Consider the following 25319-nt stretch of genomic DNA (forward strand, 5'->3'; position numbering starts at 1 on the left):
CCGGTGGTCCTACCATATCTGACTCTCATCTCCTCTCATTCGGTATCGCTTATCTCGCGACCTTGGCTACTGCTCCGCATGTGCCTTTGCTGCCGCTATCGCTCGGTAGGTTCTTACGAAATCACGTCATTGAGCATCCTCCTCCTCGTCCTATTCCAATTGTGGAATGTTAAGACTATGGTAGTGATAATGCTGCTATATTTAATACCGGTACGTCGGCTGAAGACGAAGTATTGACAGCTGGCATCTCACGGTGAAAGCGCTGCACCATAGCGTTCATTATGACCGGCTAGTCACATAGTCTAAATTTGGCCATCTGGCTGTCCGTTGCGGCTGATCCGCATGTGTACAGCGGATGCAAAACGGTCCACTTTCATCCAACTCTTTGATTATGTAATTAAATAATCCCATACTAAGAATGAACCAGTCATGCCGCTACGAAGTTGATTATACTCCAGGAAATAGCTAACAAACGAGAATGTATGGCACATTCCCCAAAACCTATTCGTATCGATGCACGCATGATCTAGTGGCGTCTGTATATCGACGCACGCGCCTCTAATCCCGTTCGCGGACTTGAGCAAAGAGTACATCGCTTATATACTACGATCAGATGCGGTAGTGGCTGCCGGGAACAGCACCGGGACCCTAAACAGAGGTAGGGGCGCCAGCTCGCTTGTTTTGCTCGTAAACTGCCTGCAGCTACTTGGGTTTCGTGCTTCCTGTTTGCGATTAGCGTCACTGCTCTTTCAGTAAGGGCTGTCAGCAGCTCTGATATATCTTTCTCTGCACTTGTACAATTTTGACATAACCTTACACCAGAGGGTGTGCCCAAGAGTAAAAGTAGCATCCGATCAAAAATTTAATCAGCTTAAATTGTTCTTTCAATAAATCCAGACAAAATGGTAAATGTGTATCAGTTAAGAAGTGGGACCTCCTGCGAGTGGACGAAGGTCTCGCTTGCGCTCGACTCCTGCTCCACCGGTTTCTCCGCCGACTCACAAGTCTCAAATGATTATTGCGAACCAATATTAGAACTAAGGTCCGAGCCTACACTGTCTCACTACTCCGGAGTCAGAATCGGATCAGACAAGCTCCGCACTCACCAATAGGCCCCCACGGACTAACGCCAACAAGTTCTTTGGCCTCCGGTGAGCAAGTGGGGAATTCCTCTAGTGCTTTTGTGCTTTCGCGATATCGATTGTAGCTTGGTCGTGCGTACCGGCTAGGGTCCTGGATGCTGCAGTTACTAGGCCTCGTCGAAAGTGTATCAATCATGCTATATTCAACCCGCTTTCCGAATTTCCGGAACTGGACTGGTCGGTTACTTCCTTAGCTCCAACGTTCGACGCAATCAGCCTAATTCAATACTAAAGTTCCCGCACTTGCATCACGCTACCATCTCATCAGAGTGCGCTTAGCCCCGCTGAGATGGCCCTGAGTGTTTAAAGATAAGATCGGAGACGACGAGTCGCGAAATCTTATTTACTTGCTGATGTGCTGACAGCACCATGTATGTTTCTCCTTCTCGCGAATAAATTTGAATTGCTATTAGACTTCGACTGCTATGTATTACTTTACAATGGGGTACCCATGTTGTGATTCTGAGAATATCTACTACTGGCGAAATATTGTGCGGCAGCAGTTGAATGGACATAGCTGTTAATTTCCCATGCAGACTGGCCCTCTAAATACTCAGATTCGTCAGCGCAAGCCTAATTGTGTCTCATCTTGAGCCCATGGTGTAACGGGATCGCAGTGTAAAATATGGTCCCACTGTCACCAAATGGTTTTACAGTCGGCAATCATGTTTCAATGGTCTCGCGAATCTTCTTGTTAGCCCGAACAACTGACGCTGACATACAGAGAACATTTGGTACTACGAGCTTGGAGAATGAACTAAAGTAACATTATCTACGCAATGTCAAATAAATGCACAGATATATACACCGCATGGTACCATTCTACACGCCTGCACAGCACGATACCTTGCACGCCACGGCACCCAACGAGAAAATCGATTTCGCAGCACATAATTTAGGAACAGAATATCCTATGATGCCTATTGGAAATAAAGAAAACATTTAATGTGAGCAAAAAAAATGCAAGGGATCAGTCACTCGCTAAATTAAACCTTCCGTGCCAAGAAAAAAATTAACACTTTCACTTGCATCAACTTCCGACCACTCATGCTTCTTATCCATAATTTCATTTAAAATAGTTATTCACTTATTTTCATATATCATTGGCATTGCATAAAGAATCGCACAAGTGAGGTTCAGTCAGTTGTGAGTTATGTTATTACTCGTGGATGACGGCAAAGATGCACGTCGTGACGCCATAGCTTGCGCCACCAAGTCCGCAGAGTCGTTCGGGAAGTTATTCACGAGGCTCGGATGCCGGAATATTTTAGCATGCGAGAGTGGAAAGTTTGGTAAGCTAGAAGAAAGTTTATATGCGGAGAAACTCTATTATGAACTGGCGTTTGCTTCACTATATATGTGGGTACAGTCGTCGTCAGCCGGCGTAGTAGGTTATCACGTGCGTCTTTCAACGCGAACACGAGCTGCGAGCTCGGCTTTTTTCGCTCTCGCGAATCGGTGCTTCCAATCAGAGGCGTCGCGCCGCTATCTCAACTCGGCGGACATGACTCGTAAGTCGGTAACATGCAGTTCTTTAAATATATTCGTGGGGCATATTACTGGTCGATTTGGTAGTTTTAATTATGATTGAAATTTCGTAGCAAAGTAGGGGATCACGGCGCGAAATCGGCAGTCGACTTTCTTGTTTTCGCAAATTGGGATGCTATATCTGCTCTGGTAGTACTACCGCCAAGGCCTATCCGAGCTCCAGTACAAGACTTTTGCGTACGGCAGTCAAGGAACGCATTCGAGACGCAAATTAAAAGTCCGGACCGTGTATCGACATTGCTTTGCGTTCTCGCGTGCCATCTGTGCAGTCTCATTTCGTTTCTTTGCATGAGATCTCCAACGAGACCAAACCAACGAGCAAACGACTACAGCCAAATTCTCATAAAGGAAACTACGACCAACGCGTCATGCATATCTGGGCAGCTATAAACTTTCGGCGGTCGCACAGTGAGTGTGATCCTGCAGAGGCTGACAGCAATTAGAATGCCAAGGGCGTGCATGCCGAAATATAGGCTCTGTTCAATTTCAGTATGCATGTGAGTCTTGGTCATATGCGCTTAAGCATGACAGCGGTTGTGGCGTTGGGGTTTGTCGATATCACTCAATGAGTGGGCCCGGTGGATAGAGCTCGGTCGACACTGAGCTCTGTGCTCCACGGTCACTTTCAGATTGATTTCTCATCCGAAGCTCCTCAGTATCTTCAAAGTAACCATCTACTCTTTTGTATCTCTTGCCCGAGTTCCATTTCAACAGTTATGAGCCTAGAGGCTAATCACAATTACTATTTATACAATTGACCCAATCGTCACTTGATCAATAACAGCTATACTATTGTACGTCTCCTACCATTGAATCATCCCATTGGGGTACGAACTCCTCGGCGTGGATGATTGATTACTTCAAAGTTGCTTCTTGAAGGACGTGGGCTCCTCGAGCATGCTAGGACGTAAAATCATCAATGCTGCTGTCACAATGCTGCTTAATCTAGTAACAGCATTATTCGGCCACCATCGCTGTCTGGCAGTTGAAAAAGGTAAGTACACAAACCGACTCAGCATGTCATATCAGCGTACCAAGCTTATGTGGCATTGGAAGGGCGTCTCAGCCTCGAATTCAATCCGCACCCGAGGCCGAATCAAATTACTTGATTTGGAAGCTGCTTCTTCCTCTCACTTCAGCTGGCTGGTATATTGTCCTATGGAGAGCTGGTTTTCTGGACTTCTCAGATGAGAGCGCCAAAATTGTCTGCGTTGCTAGTCAACTTGGAGCAATTCGCTCTCACCTGGGCGGCGTCAAAGCCGCGACTCATGTGCCAGCTCTATGCTGTGAAAGACGGAACTTCATTGGAAGATCACGTTCAACAGATGGCGCACCTCAAGGGCCAACTTCTGGTTGCTGGCATGGTGATTGATGAGCCCGTGTTCATCGAGGTGTTTCTATGCTCAGTTATTGCTTTCTACAGTGATGCGTTTCTTGCGTTGCTGGCAACATCAGATATGACAATCAGCAAGATGTTTTCTGCCTTAGCTCACTTTAGGGTTCTACGCAAGAGGAATTCGAAGACCACCAGCACGGCTCAAGGATTTGAAGAAGTCAGCAAATGGCATACCTGGCGTGCCAACACTGTATTAACCGTGTCCACACTCCGTCCGGCAGATCATGAGTAGGGTCGGCTCATAAAAGATTGTGAGATGGTCGTCTCATCAAAGATTGTGATTATGGTATCTATGATTACTCGTCCATCTACGTAATCCTCGGGCCGGTTCTAGTCATTGAAAGAGGTGAAACTCTAGGAGACTCTTCCGAACCCTATTACAGGTTGTCACTAAGGCTAGATTGGACACAGGGCTGGGTGGACCCTGCAAGGCAAGGCAAGGAACGATTGTTTTTAGGGACCAATACACTGGAACACGAGATTTTTTCCGTGGCCTGACAACGAGGACACACCCCTTATCATCCATGACAAAGAACTTTTAGCCATCGTACGCGCGTTCGAGGAATGGCGGCAATATTTGGAAGGCTCGCGGGAACCGATTATCGTTCTGACTGATCATCAGGTATATTCCGGATGACTCTGGTTGGATATATTACAGTGTCAGTTCTACTGGCCGGCTATGTACAAGGACGTTCAGCGTTACGTGGGCCACTGCGGGCATGCGCTTTTGGCCTTTGGCTTTTTTGCTTGTCTTCCGGTTCCAGCTACCAGTATACGCTGGCAGTTATTAAAAGAAGGGTTTGTCCGTGCTGTCAGGTCAAAGAAAAGATCCCCGTCTTCCAGTGTATTTGTCCCTAAATACAATCGTTCCTTGCCTTGCAGCGTCCACCCAGCCCTGTGTCAAACCTAGCCTTCGTGACACAGGAGTCTAGTACGCTTGGCCAACTCTTCTCCTAGTCAAAGGAACAGGTTGACTACGTATCATTACTATATGTGACTTCGATATGGATGCACAAGGACGAATCACGGACGGTAATGATGATGCATGGGCGATTAGCGAGGACGTCAAGACTTGGATGGGGCATGTATCACTGAACTTATGTTTGGCGCGAGCCCTCTGAATTTGTTGCGATGGTAGAGAAGAATGATTAAACTCTTCGCAAACTACTAAAATACATAAACCTGGGAACTCGAGTAGGTTTCACTCGGGGTTCGAAGTTGAGTAATTTCCACTTATTCCCATCATTGATAGCGTGACGCTGCTGAAATGATTGTTATATTCGGATTGTGGGCCTGCCGATATCTCAATATTCAGGAGATAAGTATGCGGTCCACCGTATCGGTCATGGTAGACCTCCAGGGTGTTGGTAGTCTCCAAAACACTTTGGGACGGTCCGGCCAGTGCGTATCAGACTGCCTAAACCGGACTTGATCGAAGAGTGGTACGAGACCCATGCTTCTTGTTGTGTATTATTATTTGACTTATGGTTTCGGACATCGGAGATTAAGATCGTGGCGGAATGTTTACAATTGACAGCGAGTTCCAGAAAAAGAAGCAAAACCAGTTTCCTGTTACAGCAAGTTATTGCTCTACCCCTCCTTGTAATAAGCCCACGCGTGTAATCTGAATGCATACACTACAATTTCGCCACGATTGATATCTCGTAATTATTAGCAGCGTCAGATAGAAGGAGCACGGAACAAATCTAAGGATCATGTCTGAAGCCTATGCACACTGCATCTATGGTCACTGTGCGGAACAGTTCGAGCTTCTGTCAGCCTGCAATAATTGGTGTTCGTTTTAGTTAATTTGCGGCGAACTTTGAGCTGTCAGGACTCAGGACTACTGTAATAACCTGCGGACAGTAGTTAGTATAAAAGTGTATTATAAAGCACGCACGGATTGCTTTGCCTGTGCATCTTCATTGTGGACTTTTATGCCGCCACGTGCGGCGTTGCGGTGAGTTATTCGAAAGCGCTAATCTATTTGGTACAAGATCGGACGATCCGTTCTTATGCGGGCTATGAGGCACCGCAAGGACAGACATCAATATAGCAAGAATTTGATAGTCGGGAGGTCGCAACTTTCCATTGAGCTCCAGCTTCGGCTCTCGTCGATCACAGACGCTCGCTCGAGGTTGTTCGGCAGAAATGGGGATTGGGCCAAACAAAAAATAGCATAACGATTGGACCCGGACTTGGCACAGCCTGGTATATATCGATCTAGTTCTTCTCTGTCATTGATTATTGCCTGATCGGTTCTGGTAGAGGGAGAATCACACGTCATCCATCCCAAAGGCCAAAACAGAGTTGGGCGGCGCGTCGCACACGGACGCAACTTTATCGAGGGTAAGCTGTGGGACGGTTGTACCGAAAGAGGCAGTGTGCCGCAGGACAAGCGTGAGCCGCCGACGGACTCGTAAGTACCCAGGTAACGACGAACTTGCAGTCCGTGACCGCGATCTAACTTAAGACGACGACGACGACGACGCTCATGCAGGGGGGCCAGCCACTACGCAAACCGTCACGCCTGCCACTTTGAAAGCCAGACAGCTGGTTTCTCAAATCGTCGAACGGAATAAACGTTGTTAGCACAGCCAGCTGCTTCGGACTAGCCATTATACATACAGGCCGGCTTCTGTCTGTCGATTGGCTCGGTCGTCTGCAATTGATACGGCACTTTTGGGTATTTCTCTCTTTGGGCCACATGCACGGGCGGGAAGGTGCATGGCGCAAAGGCCTCCTACTGTGCTGTGGAAGAGGGATACAGTACAGTACAGTACAGTCAGTACAGTAACCAGGCGCAAATTGACAGCTGCTGAGTGATGACTCATCCTGGCCCCAGCCCATATTGTTACCGGCATCACCCTGTTACCTAATACGAGACCCACACTGCTGACGCCAGCGACGCCAAAAACCGACAGAATTGGCAAGACTGACCGGAACTATTTTCTAGAACGCCGTCGCTACCAGGTTCTTTTAAATTGTAGTAATTTAATTGTGGGAACACTCGCGTGGTCCGAACTCAGCCCTCGCGACTCGGACTGCCTGTGCGCGTGCCCTCGGCCTGGACCTTGTCGTACCTTGCAACCCGAGTGATTCGTAAAGTCGCTCTCTTCCGAAACGACATGTGCCGTGTGGGTGTGTGCGTGTGTATTTGTGTGAGTTGTGTATATGACATATTCCAATTATTGTTGCGGTATTAAGTGTTTCGGGCCATCCGAGCTAGAGACACAGCCGAATTATTAGGCTACCAGTGGTTTTGGCTATATCCGCGTATCAGCCGCCTCCAGCAGGGGCCCCTTCATAGTACAGTGCAAATATTGCGGCAAGTCGTACCTAAACCGGGTGGGTAAGTACCTTGCGAGCACCAGCATGACTCTCTTCGGATGCGCCGACTACGTTGGTAGGACGGCTCGCGGCTTTGCCGTCTAACACTGGACCCGTGACGCTTGTCGTCAAAACCCGTGGTGCTCCCGTAAACCCCGGTGGTTCTGCCGCCGGCTTCTGCCTGTCGCCAGCCCTAGCCCTCATAGCGCGTGGACTGCCTCAATTAGGAAGTTCCTTACGACCACAAAACCCTCACCTCTTTCTTCGCACTACATCTCTCTCAAGCACGCAATCATTAACTTTTTCCTATCTACGATTCTGATATTGCTATATGCCGCCTTTCATCAGGTGTGATCAACTTGCGGGATTTCTTCAGCGTGCAGTTTCTGTCTCATTGTCTCGAAGCACCACATGGCGACTTTGACCACAATTGATTAACACTCGGGCCGGCGGGCTCTACTATCAGACTTCGCAACGATCCATGATATGACTTCCGTAGGCGAGGTCTGTGAGCGGCCGGGTCGACGGCGGACATCGTTGCTCGGCGCCCTGACTCTCGGGCTCACTGCATTGGCTCTTCGCAATCTGCCTAGACATTGATAGTTGCACTTTAGATTGCTACAATCTCTGATATCGTGTCCTACGCCTGCGCCGTGCAACGAGACAATGACCGTTAGTTATGGTAACAAATGACTCACCTTTTCGGACCCGAGCGGTGGATGAGTTGCGCTGCCGTTGCGGCATCCCGCACGTCATTGTTTGTCCTCTTTTTTCAATTCGTAGGTTAGGAGTTGTATTGGTAGAATCAAACGCTCGTCGCCAGGTAGAAGTTCCCGATTAGATACCACATGTTTAGTGTCCGTGGCTCCGCGTCGATTGCGTATATGTGTATGTGTTCTTCGTTCGTGAACTGCTGCAGCGTCAAAATGATAGTTCATCATATATGCAGGTGGATGCATATATTCTCGTAGGTTTGGTATGTTGTTATATCGTTCAGTCCGACAGCGTTGCCAGAATTGATTCGAATACGGGGAACATTTCCCAAGGGCTATACCCTACTCTCTGTCCAGCAATATCCATCACTGTACAATCGTCCAATCAATACAAACGTAATCGGCGCGCTTCACTGTAAGCAACGAATTACTATATCTCTGATAAAATTGTCATTAAGAAGCTTGATGCCAGGACCGCATCGCGAATGTGACAGGCCGTTGCTGTATTAGACACTAAGCCGCGGCGCGGGGTTCGATGGCGTTCATCCGTCGGGCCAGTGGTGGGGCGTTGAAACCTTATATGTATTTACGCTATCGATCTGGTTCGCGGAAACAAAAAACGACGAACGTACAAAAGTGTGGATTTGGATACTTATTTGCGCACTGGTAGAGGGACACGTTCGTGACTTGGGAAATTTGCGTGCGAGGGTGACAAATGGTATGGCATGCGTGCGGGTGCGATGAAGGTGACGAGCTGCGAAAGTGAGGCAGAGCTCGCATCACTTCACTTCTGAGATAGAAACTGCATCGAGCTCTGAATCTTCCAGATATCGTACTGTCTATGGTATTTGCCAGTCGGTAATGCCCAAGTTTTGCTTTGGTGTGCTTTGGAAAGATGCATGCATTGGCCTGCACTTCTAGCCGGTAGATTTCGAGAAAGCACAACGATCATTAGCTCCTGACATATCGCAGCCACTATTGGCTCGAGGTGTAAATTGATCAAAGGCATTGACATAACACTGTTCGTTTGTCAGATTTAACTCCGGTGGCACTGTGTTTCTAAGCGCAAGTGCCGTGGCATCCCAACATGATTATCTCGCCTCACCCATGTGAGATGAAATAGCCATGCTCGATTTATAAGCTTACGCAAGACAGTAGTGTATCTATGCATTACAATACCAGCCTTTCGAGGCAGCTAGATCCACGTTGCTTCCTTTGGCTACACGGATAGCAACTCCTGGATTCATTAGATGACAGGTCCAATCACTCCTCGTGAATCAGTCAGCAATTTGTAGAGTATTCAAAGACTGCAATGTCATCCGTCTGTACCACTAACGGCGCAAAGTCATGGCCGGCCTCAATTGCCTAGCCGTCAGCATTTGCTCAAAGGTTCGACATGCTTAGTTTGGCAATGCGTTGGCTGGACTCCGCGCATGGCACCTCACTGTCATCGTGTGCTTACTTAGCCGGTGGATTTACATAGGACTTCTTTGATACTGCTTAAACCTGAATTCTGGTGTTGGAATAACGAGCTGCCTCCTGCACATTGTCTGGACAAAAGCTTGTTAGATGCGTGGTCGGGGCGCAACTCATCGTCGTGTCCGTGCGGTAAGTTGCCCCTGTGCTATCGATAAATCCCCTAGTGTTGTTCATAATACTAGACATCGGTACTATTATTCAGATCTCAGGACTGCTATGGTCATTTCCTTACAGTCAACAGTATTCTGCGAATACGTTGTTAAACCCGGCATCGTTAAACGCTGATTCTTGATACTGCAAACATATTAAATCCGCTCCGCGTTGTTTTATATCCGGATCGTGCATAACGTATCCAACCTCATCACGAATTCCGCCTATCATCTCAATGGGATGACACACCGAAGAATGTACTCGAAAGCTCTCCACAGTCTCCGCCCTAAGATGCCGTCTAGAACACATGTCATCGCGCATCGGCATGCCTAATACGGTAATCGAGACCACCTAGAAACTCCAATTTTGCTTAATATATCAGCCACAACATATTGAATGCGGTACATTCCCAGTGGCGCCAAACCGCACATGAGACAATACACTTAAATCCGGTGTCAGTAAATACTCGCGGACGGCGCTTCAGGGAAATTAGCGGCAGTTTTGCGACGGAGTTACGTAATAAATATACAGTACTGTGATAGTCAAACGTATTATTTTAGTCCCATCACATTGCATTCTCGATTGTCGATCTTTAATCCTGCCTATCGAAAACCATAAACATGGTACATCCCCTTCCTTGGCTGGACGGCGCACGGAGCAACGTTTGTTTTTGCCTTGGCAGCACAACTCTCGCACCGCGTTTGGGTAAAACCTTGCGTTGTGTCTGCTCTCAGCTCCACCTTTGGTTGGTATTGAGAAACGCTGTGATCGCGGTCATCAGATTTCAGATTGTAGCTCGGTTGCGCAGTTCAGGACAAAATATACCGCAGCGAGACACAAGAGATACAAAGTCGCGTAGTGTTAGTCGGATGCTATAAGCGTCAACTCCCATCGTCGCTAAAACGGTAGTGATTGACTGATTACCCAGATTTGTAGTGGACGAGGTTTTTGTACTGGCATGGCAATAATCAGCAACGCGGGACACATCTCAATCCCAACGATCAAATCAAACCCACCCAACGAGCCCCCAACATCATGACGGCATTGTCCGCTCGATCTCGCAACCGGAAATGCCATACTCTCAGCTACAACTTGATTCCAACACCACCCCAATCGATGGACTTCTCGTCTTCTTCTACTCCCGCGTCATCAAATATGGATACAACGTCCACGCCGTCACGCGAAAACTAAAAACCAAGCTCACCACAATTATAGTCCCGTATCGGGAACGGCAAGACCGGGACGTTCGGGACGTGATCGCGGGTAGCACCTGTGCAACGACGGTAGATTCTTCATATCGAGTGCGACCCAGACTTGGTCGGCGGTCTGGGCCGGAATGTGAGGTGTCTGCTGCTCGATCTAGCGAGACTGTTGGCGGCGCAGGCTGTTGTTCTAGATATCCAGTCGGCAGCCCGAAAAGCTCTCTCCAGCACAGAATTAGGAAACTGAGAAAACGGCCATACAGTACCAGTTTCACTACGTCGGACCGTTCGCGCGTGAGTAGCTCGATGATGGACAAGAGAAGGTGTAGTTCGATTTTGTCCATGTTGTCGCTCCGATCGTGGTCGTTTATCTTCAAGGAATCCATTCTGGGATATAACCCCGAGGAATACGACGCATTTCTTAAGGGAACGTCTATTGATGATTATAGACGACAGGCAGCTCAGATTTATCGTGTCATGCCGTTAGAAAAGCAGCAACTGGACACCAAGACCATTCAGAGAAAAAGCCTTAAGCGGAGACTACTTGGAATTTGACCTGTTGACTTCCGTTTGATACTGTCATTCTATATCTGTCACATCCTGAAAAGTTTTGATACGTTTTCTTATGCCGTTGACACTATGGACAAAATGCAGGATACAAAACTGAATCTTACAAATACGTCATCAGATGTACAAAGTGTACAGCCATAGAAACTGCGCACAACATGGCCCAGTGATTTAACAAACTGCGGCACCCACATATATACTACAACCCTGATAAACAGCACCGCAAAGTTGACTCTTTGCTGTCATTATGCCTAAACACGTTAGTGAGCGACATCCGTTTAAACGCAAAATTCAACGCACCAGATAATGATACAGTTGCCTATTTTCTGCCGATCGTTCGATATATTCCCTCTCCAGCATGGCATCTATCCGCTTTTTAATAAGTGCAGCGTCGGGGTGAAAGTGCGACGATAACTGGCCTGTCACTTCAGCGACCAGAATATTGTGCTCCAAACTCTTCCGTGCCCTAATCAGATTAGAATTGTTTTCAGGTTCCATAAACTTAAACGAAAATGCTCTCGTACTTCATGATTCGTACTATGGCTGCATCTGTCTGGTATCGGCGTAACTCGTCAACTTTATCCATTGTACCTTTTCGCTCAGTCTCAGTCTCGGTCTTATTGATGTACGCAACAGTAGGAATCTTAATCCTGATATACTGTGATTCGAAGCCCAGGTTGAAAGAGAACCGATCGGCCGCGTTTATATCCTTCGACATGGGCTGCTTGATCAGGATGCGCGTCTTCGGCACGACAGCCAACGACTGCAAGTTTCGGATCAACTCATTATCCGGAATCGACGTCGCCGCCTTAATCTCCGCAAACGTGAGCGATTCGCCGTCAGCTAGATCATTGAAAAGCATCAAAATGACCATCGCGTACGTCGAGACATTCAACTCGTGCTTGCGTTTCCGAAACGCGACTCGGATATCCGCGTTGCCCATATTGGGATTCCATGTCAGCACGCGACCACTATGTCTGTCAACGTAAAACTTTTCAAAAGATCGTTTGATACGTTCGATTTCGGGCGGGTAAACGCATGTGTGCGATTCGATGGTTGATAGTGACACGGGCCAGTTTGTAGACGTCAGTACTGACACTGCCATGTCAATCGTTCGTTCAGGGTCCGTGTTTTGAACGTGCGCCCTATATTCTTGCATTATATCGTTCGAAACCTTCATATCCTTAAACATTCCTTCCAACTTGGTCGTAAACGAGAATCCAACTTCCATCTTGAGCTTCGTGATCATCATGCGTTCGACGTCGTCCGAAATCGATCGGCCGCCAAGTAATCGCTTCGCAAGATGAGTCTTATAATACGTCTCAAACATGTCCTTGTCTGTGATGTACCGGAAGAGCGTAATAGCACGATCCAGAACTGCTTCTGCTTCATCTTCAGTTTTCTGTTACTCGTTAGTTTATCTTCACCATTTCCGCACACAAGCACACTTACGCCTTTCAAGCCTTTCTTCAGATTATCGTCGATAAACAGAGACAAAAATTCGCTGCACCTATTAATTTGGTTAATGAACGATGAGAACGCGTTCGTCAGTGACGTCTGGATCTGGTTATCACCATCCATAGTGTCGCTCAAGATGCGATCGTATTTTTCCTTCAGACCGAGAACCTCCTCGACCCACTTGAATGCGGCGATTGTTGCCGCATTCTGGACTGTCACACCCTTTGATTTGTCTGGATGCTTCAGCACTTCAATGGCGTCTTGATTGATTTCTCCTCCCTGTTGAATAATCCTGGCAATCAGTGCACTTCGCAAATCGGTCTTCTCAGGGTCCACTCGTTTGCACAATCGATATAGGCGCTTCAAATCATCGAATCTGTCATTACTTATCATAAACGTAAGTCCGGAGGCATCAGATTTTATGACTGAGACCATATTCTTGGTAATGAGATTCTCCTCCACAATCTTAGTGATCTTTGGTTCGCTTGTCAGCGATAAGTATGACATTGCCCGCTCAAACTCCTCCTGAAGCCGCTTCTCGGTCTTAATTAGATATTGGCTAGAATCGCATTCACGAGACAATTTGTCGGTTTCAGTGGCATAAAAATCTACGGATGACCGCAGGAATTTTGGCTCAAACGACCGAGAATATACCGTTTCACCATCGATTTTATCTTCAGTTAACGACTCCAACATCAGAACCGTCGCCTTGATTGCCGAAGTATCAACAATGTCTCCGTCCCTCTCCAGCTGGATTTGGTCGAGGATAATCGCATATATATGTTCGCCGACCTGAAATTCGTTGTTTCGGATGACGTGGTCCCGGAAAAGTGCCAGCCCGGCGTCGTAAATGAGTGGAAGCTGCAGCTCTTTGCAATATACTCGATCCTGAATATCTCATTAGGCCTCAGTCTACACACCGTTACAGGGTTCACGAACCATATACATGAGGATGTCACTTATCATACGCATGCACAAGCAGTGATCATCCCATTGCCCCTTGACAGCCTTCAAAAACCGGATCCCGCCTTCCCTCTTATCCGCTGCAGCTAATGGTACAGCAATCGTAGACGTAACGCCGCCACCTCCAACCGTACTCGTCAGCAGTGAGTTCGTCGTATTGCTTGCAAGCGGCGCCAATTCCGTAGACACAACCTCACGCAAATGTTGCGCTACGAACGTTTTGAACGAGTTGTAAAGTCTCTCCGCGTGTTTCTTCAGCACAAGGGTGTATGCTGTCCGATAGAGCTCCTCGTATGACAGCCGTGACGCGTTCTTTCGATACATCTCTTGCATCGCAGTAGACAGAACAGCCCACGATTCGTCGAAGTTTACGTCCCCGGAATCGCGCTGACGAATGGCAGTTAGAATAATCTATGTTGGCGTATCCAAATAGCTGGCAACTTACATTGCGCGGAGGGCGCATTTTCACCCGTGACTTCCCGCTAGACATCATAGCTGGTTTGAATGTCTAGATCAAATCCGGAATAGGCACGCTAATCGGAGTACTTGGCGCTGACAATATAAGAGGACCGGTTTGAATTCCAGATCCCCTTCCCAATTCTCAATATAGTTTCTTAACAACAATGCGTTTCGCTAATCGTGCAGAGGAGTAATGCTGATGCTGGTACGTCTGGGAGTATGTCAACCGCGTTACTTAGACAAAAATGGACCACGTCGAATCAGTGGACATTATTTCTCGACCCGAGAAAATCTTTAAATGTCACGCAACTCGTTTCAGAGCAAGGCTCACCAATCGCACCCTCCAAAAAATATCTCTGTAAATTTTGACGTTGGTGGTTATCGCCGATGTCGAAATGGCAGTACTACGATTGGAGCAGTTCGTGGGGAGGACTTTATGTAGCTTGCATGACCCGCTGTCACCATCCAGAGGGACGCGCTGGCCAATATGTGACGCCCTGGCCAATATGTGACAACTGTGATATTCTACCCCGGACTGGATATTGATTCGATAGATCCATTATTATATGCCAATGGAATATAGGGATTATCAATACACTCCTATACATTGCTACCTCAAAAAAATGTAAATGCATATCTGCCGCATTCAAACTAGTCAAATAAATACATTTCCAAACTCGCCTCGCCTTCTCCAAATAATTCATGGGCCAAGTCACAGAATATCCATGATGAATATATCAACGCAAATACGGAAATGTAGTCAGTATTTCTTTTAGTTTGCTTGGCTATCAGCGTCCTTGAACTTCAAGCTAATGCTGTTGACACAGTGCCTCTCGTCAGTTGGAGTCTTGTAGCCTGAAAAACAATCGTCAGCCTGTATCCCAAATACCGTAACATAAGTGGGTCATACCTTCACCCTTGAATATATGGCCAAGATGTCCGCCGCAATTAGCGCAGACCATTTCTGTGCGGACCATTCCAAGGCTGTTGTCCTCGAATCTCTTGATAGAACCTGGAATCGCGTCGAAGAAGGCCGGCCATCCACATCCTGAATCAAACTTGGTCGAACTTTTGTATAATGGGGCATTGCAACCAGCACAATGGTAGACACCGTTAGCATTGTGATGATCGTATTCTCCAGTAAATGGCCTCTCCGTTCCTTTGCCACGCAGGACGCGGAACTGCTGAGGCGTCAATATAGCCTGCCATTCTCCATCAGCCTTCTGTACTGGATACGAAGAGTCGCCGTGGCCCATTTGTGCCCCCGTAGTTGAGAAAAATAAACCAGATACAAATGAATTTGGAGACGTAACGATGGGCCGCGTATATATATGCGTAGAAGATCGAGCTGGGAGTGATGATCGAGAATAAGAACTATTCGACGACCGCGACGTCAAATTATAAATGCTGGCAAGGCTAGACACGCGACGGGGAGATGAAAGCTTCAATATTTTAATGGCTACTGGGAGTGACGTAGATCTTGCTGACGCCATTATTTATAGGTTACAAATCTTGATCGTTTGTAGAGGCGCAGTTAGATCTGCACTGAGTGGAGCTTTCAATAGCATCCTTGACCCCATTTCTACTAGACGCTCCGAAATCTCTCATAAGAAGACCTTACGCCTGAAATTCATCCCAGGATTGAATGCAACAGTGCTACGCATTCATTTACCCAAATACATTTCTTGCTGGCTAGAGATGCTGAATATGTTTGTGATGCCGGTGCCAGGGCTAGGGTTACTCGGCTTTCTGTGATGGCAACAAGCATGTTACGCGTCGGCGGCATTGACTCAAATCAGTGCAAATAATCCCCATGCTCGCTCACCAAAAATCAATGCTTTATAATCTACCCTAGTTACGTTTTGATCTCAAGTTATGAGCGAAGTGGAACTGAATCTGTCGCCCCGTGGTTCACAGTCTCCTTGGGCGTCAGACTTGGCCCTTGATTCTCTCACTACTTCGCTTAGTGCGGTAATATTGCAAACAAAAGCAGATGTGCTGGCTTTAAATAAACCACCAACAGGTCAGTTGACTAAGTGTATTTTCTTTTGTGCTAGTTGGTAACGGTTCTTATAGAGCCGTCAGAGACGAAACTCCTAAGTGATGTTTCGTTTACACTACAAGGCCTCAACTCTTCGACACTTCCATTCGTCAACTCTGGTGCAATATCGTTACCTAATACTCTCCCACTGCCAATGATATCAGTCTTACACAGCTTAGTCGAACCAGCATTGCTTTACAAAAATTTGACAATATTCGTCGAGTCCCCAAGTGGTCTAATAGGTCAGGCTTTCCGGAGCGCGATTGAGAGAGAACTTCGAGGTTACTTGAGTCTTATTTCCAAGATCGACGAAGAAATCCGGAAAGAGCTACAGGCGCAAAAGGATGTGCCAGAATGGAAAAGAGGATGGAGTCTTGGGGGCGTGACGTTAAAGAAATGCGTTTATTGGCTTAGAGACCCGACGATAATATTGCGACTAATGACCGACATGGCCGACAAATGTAAAGGTGAGCATAAACGTGCATCATACCAGCAATTGTGGCTGCCTTTAACGTACAGAGTTAGATAAGAACGGTGGACAGCTGTTAAACGTGCTGCATTCGTATACGTCTCATGGTGACCCATTCATTTCGGACTTTGCTTCTCGATTATTAAAGGATGTGTCAAGGCCATTTTACGAGTTCCTACAGCAGTGGATCTATACAGGAGACATTCGAGATCCTTACATGGAATATTTCGTGCAGAAAGGAGATCAATCAGATGCAGTTTGGGATGGAAGGTATGTTCTGAAAGAATCACAGATTCCTACGTTTATTAGTGACGAACTGGTGAAGAAAATATTTCAGACGGGGAAGAGTCTGGATTTCATTCGAATGGGTTGCGGCGGAGGTGACTGGGTTGATCAACACGGCACGGAGCTGTCGTGCACTTTCCACTACGGGGAGGCCGACGGCGAGATCGAAGCCGCCATTGATACGGCTTACCGTAAAACAGTGACTCATTTGATGTTTCTGTTGACCACCAAATTCAAACTGAAGGAGCATATCCAAGCGCTGAAAAATTATTTGTTACTTGGCCAAGGGGATTTTGTTGCCATGCTCATGGAATTGCTGGCGCCATCGCTTGAACGACCAGCAAATACACTGTATAGGCACAACTTGACGTCAATATTGGAGACTGCAATTCGTGGCTCAAATGCTCAATATTCGATCCCAGAGGTTCTACGAAATTTGGACGCCCGTATGCTTGAACTATCTCACGGCGAAATCGGCTGGGATGTATTTACTCTTGAATATAAAGTTGAAGCTCCGTTAGATGTTATTGTGAACGCCTACGCTACGCGACAATATCTGAAGATTTTCAATTTCTTATGGCGCCTTAAGCGCGTTGGTTTTGTCCTCGACGTGGCTTGGCGCAGATCCATTACGGGCGCTCGCGGCATCCTGTCATATGTGAAGGACGCTGTCGATTCAGATTGGAAAATGGCGCGAGCATGTTGTAGTGAAATGATCCATTTCATATGCCAGCTCGAGTACTATATTCTGTATGAAGTCATTGAGTCCTCATGGTCGGAACTACAGGACGAACTGAACAAACCGGATTTAACCCTGGATCACTTGATTGAGGTACATACGAAGTATCTAGGGAATATTACTCACAAGGGACTCCTTGGCTCAGCGAGAGCTGGGAAAGAAGATAGTTTGATTCACCAGCTTCATGAAATTCTAAAGGTCATGTTGTCTTTTACAGATGCAATTGTAAGTTACACGTTTCGATTCTGCTCGTCAGATAGTACTAATATCATCTAGGACGCTTTGTATAATTTCTCTGTAGAAGAATACACAATGCGGCAGACGGCCGACTCAAATGCACCAGGGGGCAGCGATGCCACACCTGCCATCGAAACTACTCTTCATACTTCCATAAGTACGCGAATCAAGAGTCTGAAAGCCAATTTCCATTCTTTGGTCGAGAAATTACTGGCTGACCTAGCGCATCAGAGTGATACTGAGATGAGGTTCTTGGGTGTGCGCTTGAATTTCAATGAATATTACGTCGTACAAAGACATAAGAAGATGACAGCAGATGCTGCCCGAACTTAGCAGATGTTTTAGCATCGTCGCTCATAGATATTGGTCGGAAATATTAATGGCCGGAAACTACATTTCATTAATGAACGCTTGGGCCCGACACCGATCAGATGAAAGTGTCTCCCTGGGGATCGATATCACTAGAAGGGGGCCGCACAACGCCAAGAGCGCTTTAAAGAGAATTTTCATCTTAGGGCGATTTGATTACTCCAATGTATTGTATCCATTTCATGTAACGGGTATGCTAGAGTGATTGTAATACTTATATTGCATTTACTTTATTGTATTGTGTTGTAGGCAATAACGTTTTCGATCTCGCGCGTTGGGTAGGAAGAATTGTATGGTTTAGAAGTTTTTGTCTCTGGGCTGGATTGCCTTGATAGTAATCGTTCTAGACATCCTCAAACGTGTGCTAACAAGTTTCTCGATTTGCAACAAACCTAATTTCAATAGACAATCGGACATCGAAAAAGCCAAATCCAGTATATCTAAGTTGGTGTTTTGGGACACAATCGATTCGAGCTTAGGACGGCGCGTTGTGTCGACAAGACGTCTAGTGTATCTGAGCAAACCTAAGGCTGGCTAGCTCAACCATTAATTGAATCAATTCCCCAGCTTCTCGCATCACATACAAACTGTCCATTGTACTCACTGTTCCAGTGTAACTTACAGTATAGCAAGAGTCGCAAAAGGTATTATTTACAATTTTTAAAAATTAAAACATGTGGTCCAATACCACGGAGTCAAAATACTCTAATTACAATTATGCTCGCCGAATCTTGCATTGTCAAGTTGCGCCGCCAACATTCCCCCCCAAAAACACTCTGCATTCGTTGAAGTCCAATTGAGATTTATATGATTTGGTGTCTAACTGGTGTTTTAGTTGAAATTTGTCTGAAAGGGCATAGATATAGGAATGTCTTATCGAATAGGTGAGCCCGATCAAGTCGGTTCGGTTGCTGCGCAAGCGAGCGCGAAATATAATATGCGGAATTGATTCCTGAGTACACAAATATTAACGACTTTTAATACAGAAAATGCGAAGCAGGGCCGAGCAGGCTGTAAAGGTCCGGCCTGTAAATCTGAAGGAGTAAAGATTGGGAAAGGAGAGCTTCGATTAGGTGTCTTTGTTACTATTGGGGACAATCAGTCTTGGCAATGGAGGCATTGGTATGTTTCCTTTGGCATCTTCACTATTTGAGGATAAGCTGACATGTCTTAGGACTTGCGTTACTCCTCAGGTTATTCAGAATATTAAGTCTAAAGTCGAATCGTTACCTGAGGGTCTAGATGGCTATGATGAGATAAGCCCAGAGGACCAGAAGCGAGTAGCTAGCGCGTTGGAAGAGGGCCATGTAGCAGATTCTGAGTATAAGGGTACGTGCTTCAGTAACATTATGCGCTGATATTATTAACAGCTGGTGTATAGGCGACATTGAGACCAATCGCTTAGGTGCGAAGAATCCAAGAAAACGTAGGAGCAAAAAGGAAGCTCCAGAGGATGCTGAAGAGCGCGAGAATGGTGAGACGAAAACTGAGGATACGACGGGCGAAAAGGTGGAAGAACAGGTTGAGGAAGCCGGTAGGTCTTCCACCAGGGGCCGCAAGAAAGGTGCAAGGTAAGTGCTCGTTTAGTTTGTCACAGGAAATATCTGATAGTGGTATGCGGTAATAAAAGACATTCGGAAGTTGGAGAATTCGATGACGAAAAGTACGTTGGCAAAGAGTTTATTGAAGTGTACGGTTATTGACTGAGCTTGTAGAAAGCGACAAAGAGTTGACGAGCATAAGGACTCTGACGATCTTCTAGCCTCCTCTGTGAAGCGTGGCCGTGGACGTCCAAAGAAGAGCGATGCTGCGTCTACTCACGGTGCTGCTGATTCGGCACAAGCGGAGCCGACTAGTTGCACTGAGAATACAGAAGTTCCTGCAAAACGTGGTCGTGGCAGGCCGATTAAAGAATTCAAGGCTAAGGTACGAAATCTGGAGTATGGATATGGGATGGTATACTAACGGGAACTTCGCGTTGTTCAGCCTAATCCGGACAGTTCAGAAGCTCCGAAGCGAGGACGGGGAAGACCAAAGCTTACGGAGGAGCAAAGACTGGAGAAAGAGAAGACTAAAGCGGCAAAGAGGGCAATTGCGCCTCATGTGCCTGCAGATCAGAGAAGAAGCCGGGGCCGCCCCAGGAAATATGCACAAGATGCACCAGATGAGAAGTCTGCCGATGAGTCGCAAGGTCGCGAACACAAGGAGGAGGAGAACCCCGACGACGTTAGTGCCGCGATCGAGAAAATCGTGGCCCCTGCCGAAAAGTAATTTGAGTACCATTTACTCTTGTACTCTAGAGAATTCCGTGTCTTACTTTTAGGATTATTATACACCATTGCAGCGAATGATGTACCCTGTCTGTGAATCAGTGTGGATTTGTAACTGTATTCTATCTTTCCGTGTATTTGTAGTCAATATGTGACGGGTATGGATAATTTTGTTAATTTCTTCCTTGACGTTATGAGTATTATTGGACATTAGGTAATGATGGCTTAGTCGACGACAATTTCGGGTAAACAATTATTAGGTCTCTGTATGAGTAGATGATTACCGGGGAAGTCTTACAACCAAGCTGGATCTCTATGGTTTGTTAGGCAACGGACAACGCGATAGCTAGTACTGTTTGCTATACAAGTAGGTAAATTACAGATACTTACAAATCTAATATATCTATATATAAGGTCTCCCCTAGAGCCATTGGTGCATCAGTCGCCCATTCAATCTGCCACACAGAATGTCATTGCGATTCTTAGGTTAAAGAGAATATTGTTCACTGCTTCTATGTACCTTTCGCTGGATAGTTTGTTCATACTATACTATTGTCCGTTGGGATTGAGTTCTGGTGTTAATAACATCGAAAGTATGAGGCTTGGGAAGGTTCAGACTATGACGTTTATTGCCGATCGGCCAGTAACCACCGCGATAAACCACAGCCAAGTTTAATCGTGCCTCATCGCACCTTCCACATCAGCAGCAAGTCTTCCCACGGGTCGCAGAACAAGTTTCAAAGCAGGATAACCCAATTTTCTGCCTAATTCTATTGAAACTCGTTCGTAATTAGTATTTGCAATTTTGGCAGTTAGGCGGAGCTCGCGGCGATGAGCTCGCTGTTCCAAGCAATCACGAGACCAGCGGACGATTTCCTCGAAGTACGAAGTAGTATTCTGAATGGAATAGGTGGGAACAAGGCACCACGAGGCGCACACAAGATTACGCTGGTCGATCATACGGTTTCCCATCACTCGGATGCCATAAATGCTGGCGAAAATACTGGGTCGTACGGGTCAGTCGACTCTGACGAAGTAGCACGGAAGCAAATTGAGCGACAGCAACTGCAGCAGGAAATTGCGGAGGAATCAAATACCGTCGTTGAGATGCATCAGGAAGGCGAAACATCCGAGTATCCCGAGGCGATAAAGCAGACGAATGCGATGCCACCTGCCCTACGCGCTCCTCGTGAAAACACATCGTCTACTTCTCTCGAGGACGAAGATCCTACTATTGGACTAGGACCAACCGCCTCGAATGAGTCATCTCCATTGCTTCCAGATCGGGCAGGCAGTGCGCGGAGTTCAATAGTCTTTGGTCGAAGCCGGAAACAACGTCGGAAGTGTATGGACTTCCAGCAGATGCTGAAGCGTGTGTTTTCGGCCTTTTGTTGCTGCATGCCGTCAGTTGTTGACGGCATGGATGACGAAGGTGAACGGTACAATACCTGGAACGAGGCAGATGGGCGACTCAACTCCACTGTTCCAGCAAGAATTCGAGATGGATATACAAAAGGATATACTCGCTTGAAGGAGGATAAGATGGAAATGAAACCTGCTGCCGGTAAAGGTATATTCAGCTCCGATCCTAACGTCAAATACGACATTCTGTATGAAAATCAACGAGGGTAAGCTTTTTAATATCTGATGGACTACATCTCTGTCTAATGGATCAAAGGTTCTTTGCTTTTGGCAATCCATTGTTTTCGTCGAAGGGATTGCTTAATTACGATCCTTCTCCGTGGGTTGACGCTGACTACAAATACTCACCGGTCGACATTCTCTCGGCACCGGTGCCTGATCCATCATGGGAATGGGTCTGGCGAACTTGGTACATCGACATGACGTACGACGTGGACGACCAGGGGTGGTCTTATTCCTTGAGTTTCACATGTGATCAATGGCACGGTGCGCACGTATGGTTTCATTCATTTGTACGGCGGCGCCGATGGATTCGCAAGAGACGAAGAGTTGTAGCAGACATTTCGGCGGAATCCGAGGCTCCCAAGGGCCCATTCGGTATTGTCAATCACGGCTGGACCAATAGCGGACCAGAAGGGTATTCAGTTCTTGAAGGAAATACACCCGAATATTTCTCGGTGGAGTCCAGTGCATATCAAGCTCGCGATCGAAACCATTTTGCGGCAAAGAATAGCCTGAAATATGATAAAAGCGACCAATCACTAGAGATCGTGACTACAGACACTGGCAATGGCAAGACTAGTACGTTGGGGCCACATTTGAGGTACGACGATTATGACGACAGTTTGAGCGAAGAGGAGAAAGATGAGGATGTGAGTATCAAGGAAATCACAAATATCGCTTCTCTTTTGCGGCGATTGAAGAAAGCTAGATTAGATCGGCAAAAGATCGAAGCTGTGGAGCGGTTTGTGAGCGACGGCGGTGAGGACGTCGTGCTCCTGGCATCGTTTATGGATCAGATCATATCGTTTTTGATATTTCAGGAATCTAGGAGGGAGCTACTTCGATGCCTATTGTACTCTTACCAGCAAGTCCGATCGCGGCGGGGGAAGCGGAAGGCTGGCAAGCATTCAGAGGGTGGCGAAGATGGTCATGCGCGGCTGCATCCGGGTCATGTTCTAGTGGATACGACACATCTGACAACTAAAGAGATTGTGACACGTCGGAAAGCGCTGCACGATGCTATTCTTGTTGCCAAACGCGAGATCATGAAGCTGGATTACTATAGTGATCGCAAAATGTCGAGCAGGGAGTACGCCCGCGCGGATTTAATATCGTCTGATGGCGACCCGTCGCAAAATACCGATATTGAAGTTAATAAGAAAGCTATCTCTGTACAGGACAGGATTCTGAATGAGGGACTTGCAGAGGTAGAAGAGGAATGGTCGGAGGATATGGAGGATGAAGATGGCGAAGTCAGTTCGGCACGAGAATCATCGGCACCTTATTCAGAAGACGATGGTAGTACGATTACTCCTCGGAGTAGTGCGTCGAGAGTGGACAAAGGTAAAGCTCCTGAATATCGTATTCCACTGGGCGATATCAACACTTCTCCAGACAAGACGGAAGGGATGCCTGATAACGTGCTGAATAGAGTTCATCAAGAGCAGAACTCAACTGTAGCTAATGTGCAGAACAAAGTTATCAATTTCGTCACGTCGTCGTGAGAATTGATAAGTATGCGGGATGTTGGATTCGCTAGCATAATAGAGTGTTTGATTTGTGGTTATTTGTTGCTTTGGGATTCGGAATATGAAGATATTACAGGAGTTTCCACGGATTTGTGGTATGATTTTGCATGGGCTATTGTTCTATAAATTCTTTCACACTCTTTTTAGTCACTCATTTAGACAGCCAATTTCTGTTACTTCTGGGGAGGGGGTTTCGAATATAGATTTATAAAGGATTTCTCTGAATAGGGCCATATTCTGTGACACAATACGATAGAAATATCCCATTCCGTCTCACGCTCGATAATCAGTCATATTACAATACAAGTAGAGGAGCAAACTAACAAGTATTCCAAACAAACCAAATTAATGTACAGCTCGTTAACACCAACAAAACTACTCTTTGCCAATGACTTCCTCCACCGCCATTTGGACAGACACCTCCGGCTTGACACCAACAACCATGGTCACGATTTTACCTTCCTTGATAACCCAATAGGATCGGACAATGCCACCCTTCTCAGTCTTCTTCGCTCCCAACGGTCCAATCAGCTCGAACTTTGTGTCTGCCAGCAACGGATACGGCAAATTGTGCTTCTCCTGGAACTTCTTCTGCGCGGAGACGGTGTCGGCAGAAAGTCCATATACAGCAGCATCAACGCCATCAAATTTTGGAAACACGTCTCGGAATCCACAGGCTTGACGGGTACATCCCGGTGTACTGGCCTTCGGATAGGCAAACACAACAACGGTCTTCTCCGCTGCAACGGACTTCAAGTTGACTCTATTTTCATCCTGATCAAGGACCGTGACATCGGGGAGCTCAGCGCCGACTTGCAGCAAAACCTTGGATTCCTTTTGTTCTTGTTTACCTACCGCCGCCGCGTCTTCGCCATCAGTGGCCGCGGGGCTGGGTAGTTGAGACTCTTTCTTCTCCTCAATAGGGGCCTCTTTCTTTGGTTTCTCGGCTTTCGCTTTTGGTCCGGTTTTCTGCTTCTTCGCTGACGGCGCAGCAGGAGTAGCAGCTTCGGCTGCAGCTGGCTTGACGCGTGAGGAGCGGCGCAACGTAGCTGGATCAACCGGTTTTGCTTTGCGAGGTGGCATTATTTAAGTAATCATACACCAAGTAGATACAATTCTTGATGGGTTACGGCCGGACACTTCAATTGAGAGAGCAGCAATGCGAGTGGAGAAGTGACTGTGTGGGCGCGAGGCGATCGACCGCTGAGGAGGCTGGCTGTGCGCGCACTGTCGTGGTTGGGCCATCATCGCACGAACACGTCAACTCGGACCCGTGCGTATCGTCTAGCCTGTGCGTCTATCGCGATGAGAATTGCTGACCCGGCCACT

General features: G+C 46.9%; 8 protein-coding genes across 8 annotated transcripts; 5 read left to right on the forward strand and 3 right to left on the reverse strand.

Moving 5' to 3' along the window:
- Nucleotides 1-3540: 3540 nt before the first annotated feature.
- V1508DRAFT_187896 (uncharacterized protein) lies at nt 3541-4542 on the forward strand. The gene has a single exon (XM_066936154.1). It carries the CDS (start codon nt 3878-3880, stop codon nt 4316-4318), a length of 441 nt encoding a protein of 146 aa, XP_066798354.1. The 5' UTR covers nt 3541-3877; the 3' UTR covers nt 4319-4542.
- Nucleotides 4543-10765: 6223 nt separating this feature from the next.
- On the forward strand, nt 10766-11779 carry V1508DRAFT_409808 (uncharacterized protein). The gene has a single exon (XM_066939213.1). It carries the CDS (start codon nt 10829-10831, stop codon nt 11513-11515), a length of 687 nt encoding a protein of 228 aa, XP_066798355.1. The 5' UTR covers nt 10766-10828; the 3' UTR covers nt 11516-11779.
- Nucleotides 11644-14617, reverse strand: V1508DRAFT_187982 (Cullin). The gene is made up of 6 exons (XM_066936155.1): nt 14394-14617; nt 13925-14335; nt 12980-13873; nt 12052-12929; nt 11828-11993; nt 11644-11778 (listed from the first exon to the last, which is right to left on the reverse strand). Exons 1-6 carry the CDS (start codon nt 14439-14441, stop codon nt 11773-11775), a joined length of 2403 nt encoding a protein of 800 aa, XP_066798356.1. The 5' UTR covers nt 14442-14617; the 3' UTR covers nt 11644-11772.
- Nucleotides 14618-15179: 562 nt separating this feature from the next.
- Nucleotides 15180-15663, reverse strand: V1508DRAFT_402031 (Mss4-like protein; the record flags this gene model as incomplete). The annotated part of the gene is made up of 2 exons (XM_066938454.1): nt 15180-15262; nt 15318-15663. The coding sequence occupies 2 exons, from the start codon at nt 15661-15663 to the stop codon at nt 15180-15182; spliced, it is 429 nt and encodes a 142-aa protein (XP_066798357.1).
- Nucleotides 15664-16143: 480 nt separating this feature from the next.
- On the forward strand, nt 16144-18511 carry V1508DRAFT_380379 (Spc98 family-domain-containing protein; the record flags this gene model as incomplete). The annotated part of the gene is made up of 4 exons (XM_066937674.1): nt 16144-16430; nt 16484-16915; nt 16974-18166; nt 18218-18511. The coding sequence occupies exons 1-4, from the start codon at nt 16283-16285 to the stop codon at nt 18509-18511; spliced, it is 2067 nt and encodes a 688-aa protein (XP_066798358.1). The 5' UTR covers nt 16144-16282.
- Nucleotides 18512-19382: 871 nt separating this feature from the next.
- V1508DRAFT_409821 (uncharacterized protein) lies at nt 19383-20975 on the forward strand. The gene is made up of 7 exons (XM_066939214.1): nt 19383-19431; nt 19534-19669; nt 19722-19876; nt 19929-20118; nt 20178-20210; nt 20263-20473; nt 20534-20975. Exons 1-7 carry the CDS (start codon nt 19416-19418, stop codon nt 20816-20818), a joined length of 1026 nt encoding a protein of 341 aa, XP_066798359.1. The 5' UTR covers nt 19383-19415; the 3' UTR covers nt 20819-20975.
- Nucleotides 20976-21502: 527 nt separating this feature from the next.
- On the forward strand, nt 21503-24279 carry V1508DRAFT_409823 (uncharacterized protein). The gene is made up of 2 exons (XM_066939215.1): nt 21503-22445; nt 22496-24279. The coding sequence occupies exons 1-2, from the start codon at nt 21649-21651 to the stop codon at nt 23964-23966; spliced, it is 2268 nt and encodes a 755-aa protein (XP_066798360.1). The 5' UTR covers nt 21503-21648; the 3' UTR covers nt 23967-24279.
- On the reverse strand, nt 24230-25209 carry V1508DRAFT_409825 (thioredoxin-like protein). Its single transcript, XM_066939216.1, has one exon. The coding sequence runs from the start codon at nt 25071-25073 to the stop codon at nt 24366-24368; it is 708 nt and encodes a 235-aa protein (XP_066798361.1). The 5' UTR covers nt 25074-25209; the 3' UTR covers nt 24230-24365.
- Between the last annotated feature and the right edge of the window lie 110 nt (nt 25210-25319).

Source organism: Lipomyces doorenjongii (genome assembly GCF_038497915.1).
Source record: "Lipomyces doorenjongii strain NRRL Y-27504 unplaced genomic scaffold V1508scaffold_4, whole genome shotgun sequence".
NCBI lineage: Eukaryota > Fungi > Ascomycota > Lipomycetes > Lipomycetales > Lipomycetaceae > Lipomyces > Lipomyces doorenjongii.

Excerpts from the sequence above, each read along its gene's own strand:
- V1508DRAFT_187896 (XM_066936154.1), top strand. The coding sequence starts at position 3,878 with ATGAGAGCGCCAAAATTGTCTGCGTTGCTAGTCAACTTGGAGCAATTC.
- V1508DRAFT_409808 (XM_066939213.1), top strand. The coding sequence starts at position 10,829 with ATGCCATACTCTCAGCTACAACTTGATTCCAACACCACCCCAATCGAT.
- V1508DRAFT_187982 (XM_066936155.1), bottom strand. The coding sequence starts at position 14,441 with ATGATGTCTAGCGGGAAGTCACGGGTGAAAATGCGCCCTCCGCGCAAT. Across the intron at positions 14,336-14,393 it reads AAATGCGCCCTCCGCGCAAT|CGCGATTCCGGGGACGTAAA; the intron begins GTAAGTTGCCAG and ends GCCATTCGTCAG. Across the intron at positions 13,874-13,924 it reads GTGACATCCTCATGTATATG|GATCGAGTATATTGCAAAGA; the intron begins GTTCGTGAACCC and ends TGAGATATTCAG.
- V1508DRAFT_409821 (XM_066939214.1), top strand. Across the intron at positions 19,877-19,928 it reads AGCAGATTCTGAGTATAAGG|GCGACATTGAGACCAATCGC; the intron begins GTACGTGCTTCA and ends GCTGGTGTATAG. Across the intron at positions 20,474-20,533 it reads TTAAAGAATTCAAGGCTAAG|CCTAATCCGGACAGTTCAGA; the intron begins GTACGAAATCTG and ends CGCGTTGTTCAG.
- V1508DRAFT_409823 (XM_066939215.1), top strand. The coding sequence starts at position 21,649 with ATGAGCTCGCTGTTCCAAGCAATCACGAGACCAGCGGACGATTTCCTC. Across the intron at positions 22,446-22,495 it reads CTGTATGAAAATCAACGAGG|GTTCTTTGCTTTTGGCAATC; the intron begins GTAAGCTTTTTA and ends AATGGATCAAAG.
- V1508DRAFT_409825 (XM_066939216.1), bottom strand. The coding sequence starts at position 25,073 with ATGCCACCTCGCAAAGCAAAACCGGTTGATCCAGCTACGTTGCGCCGC.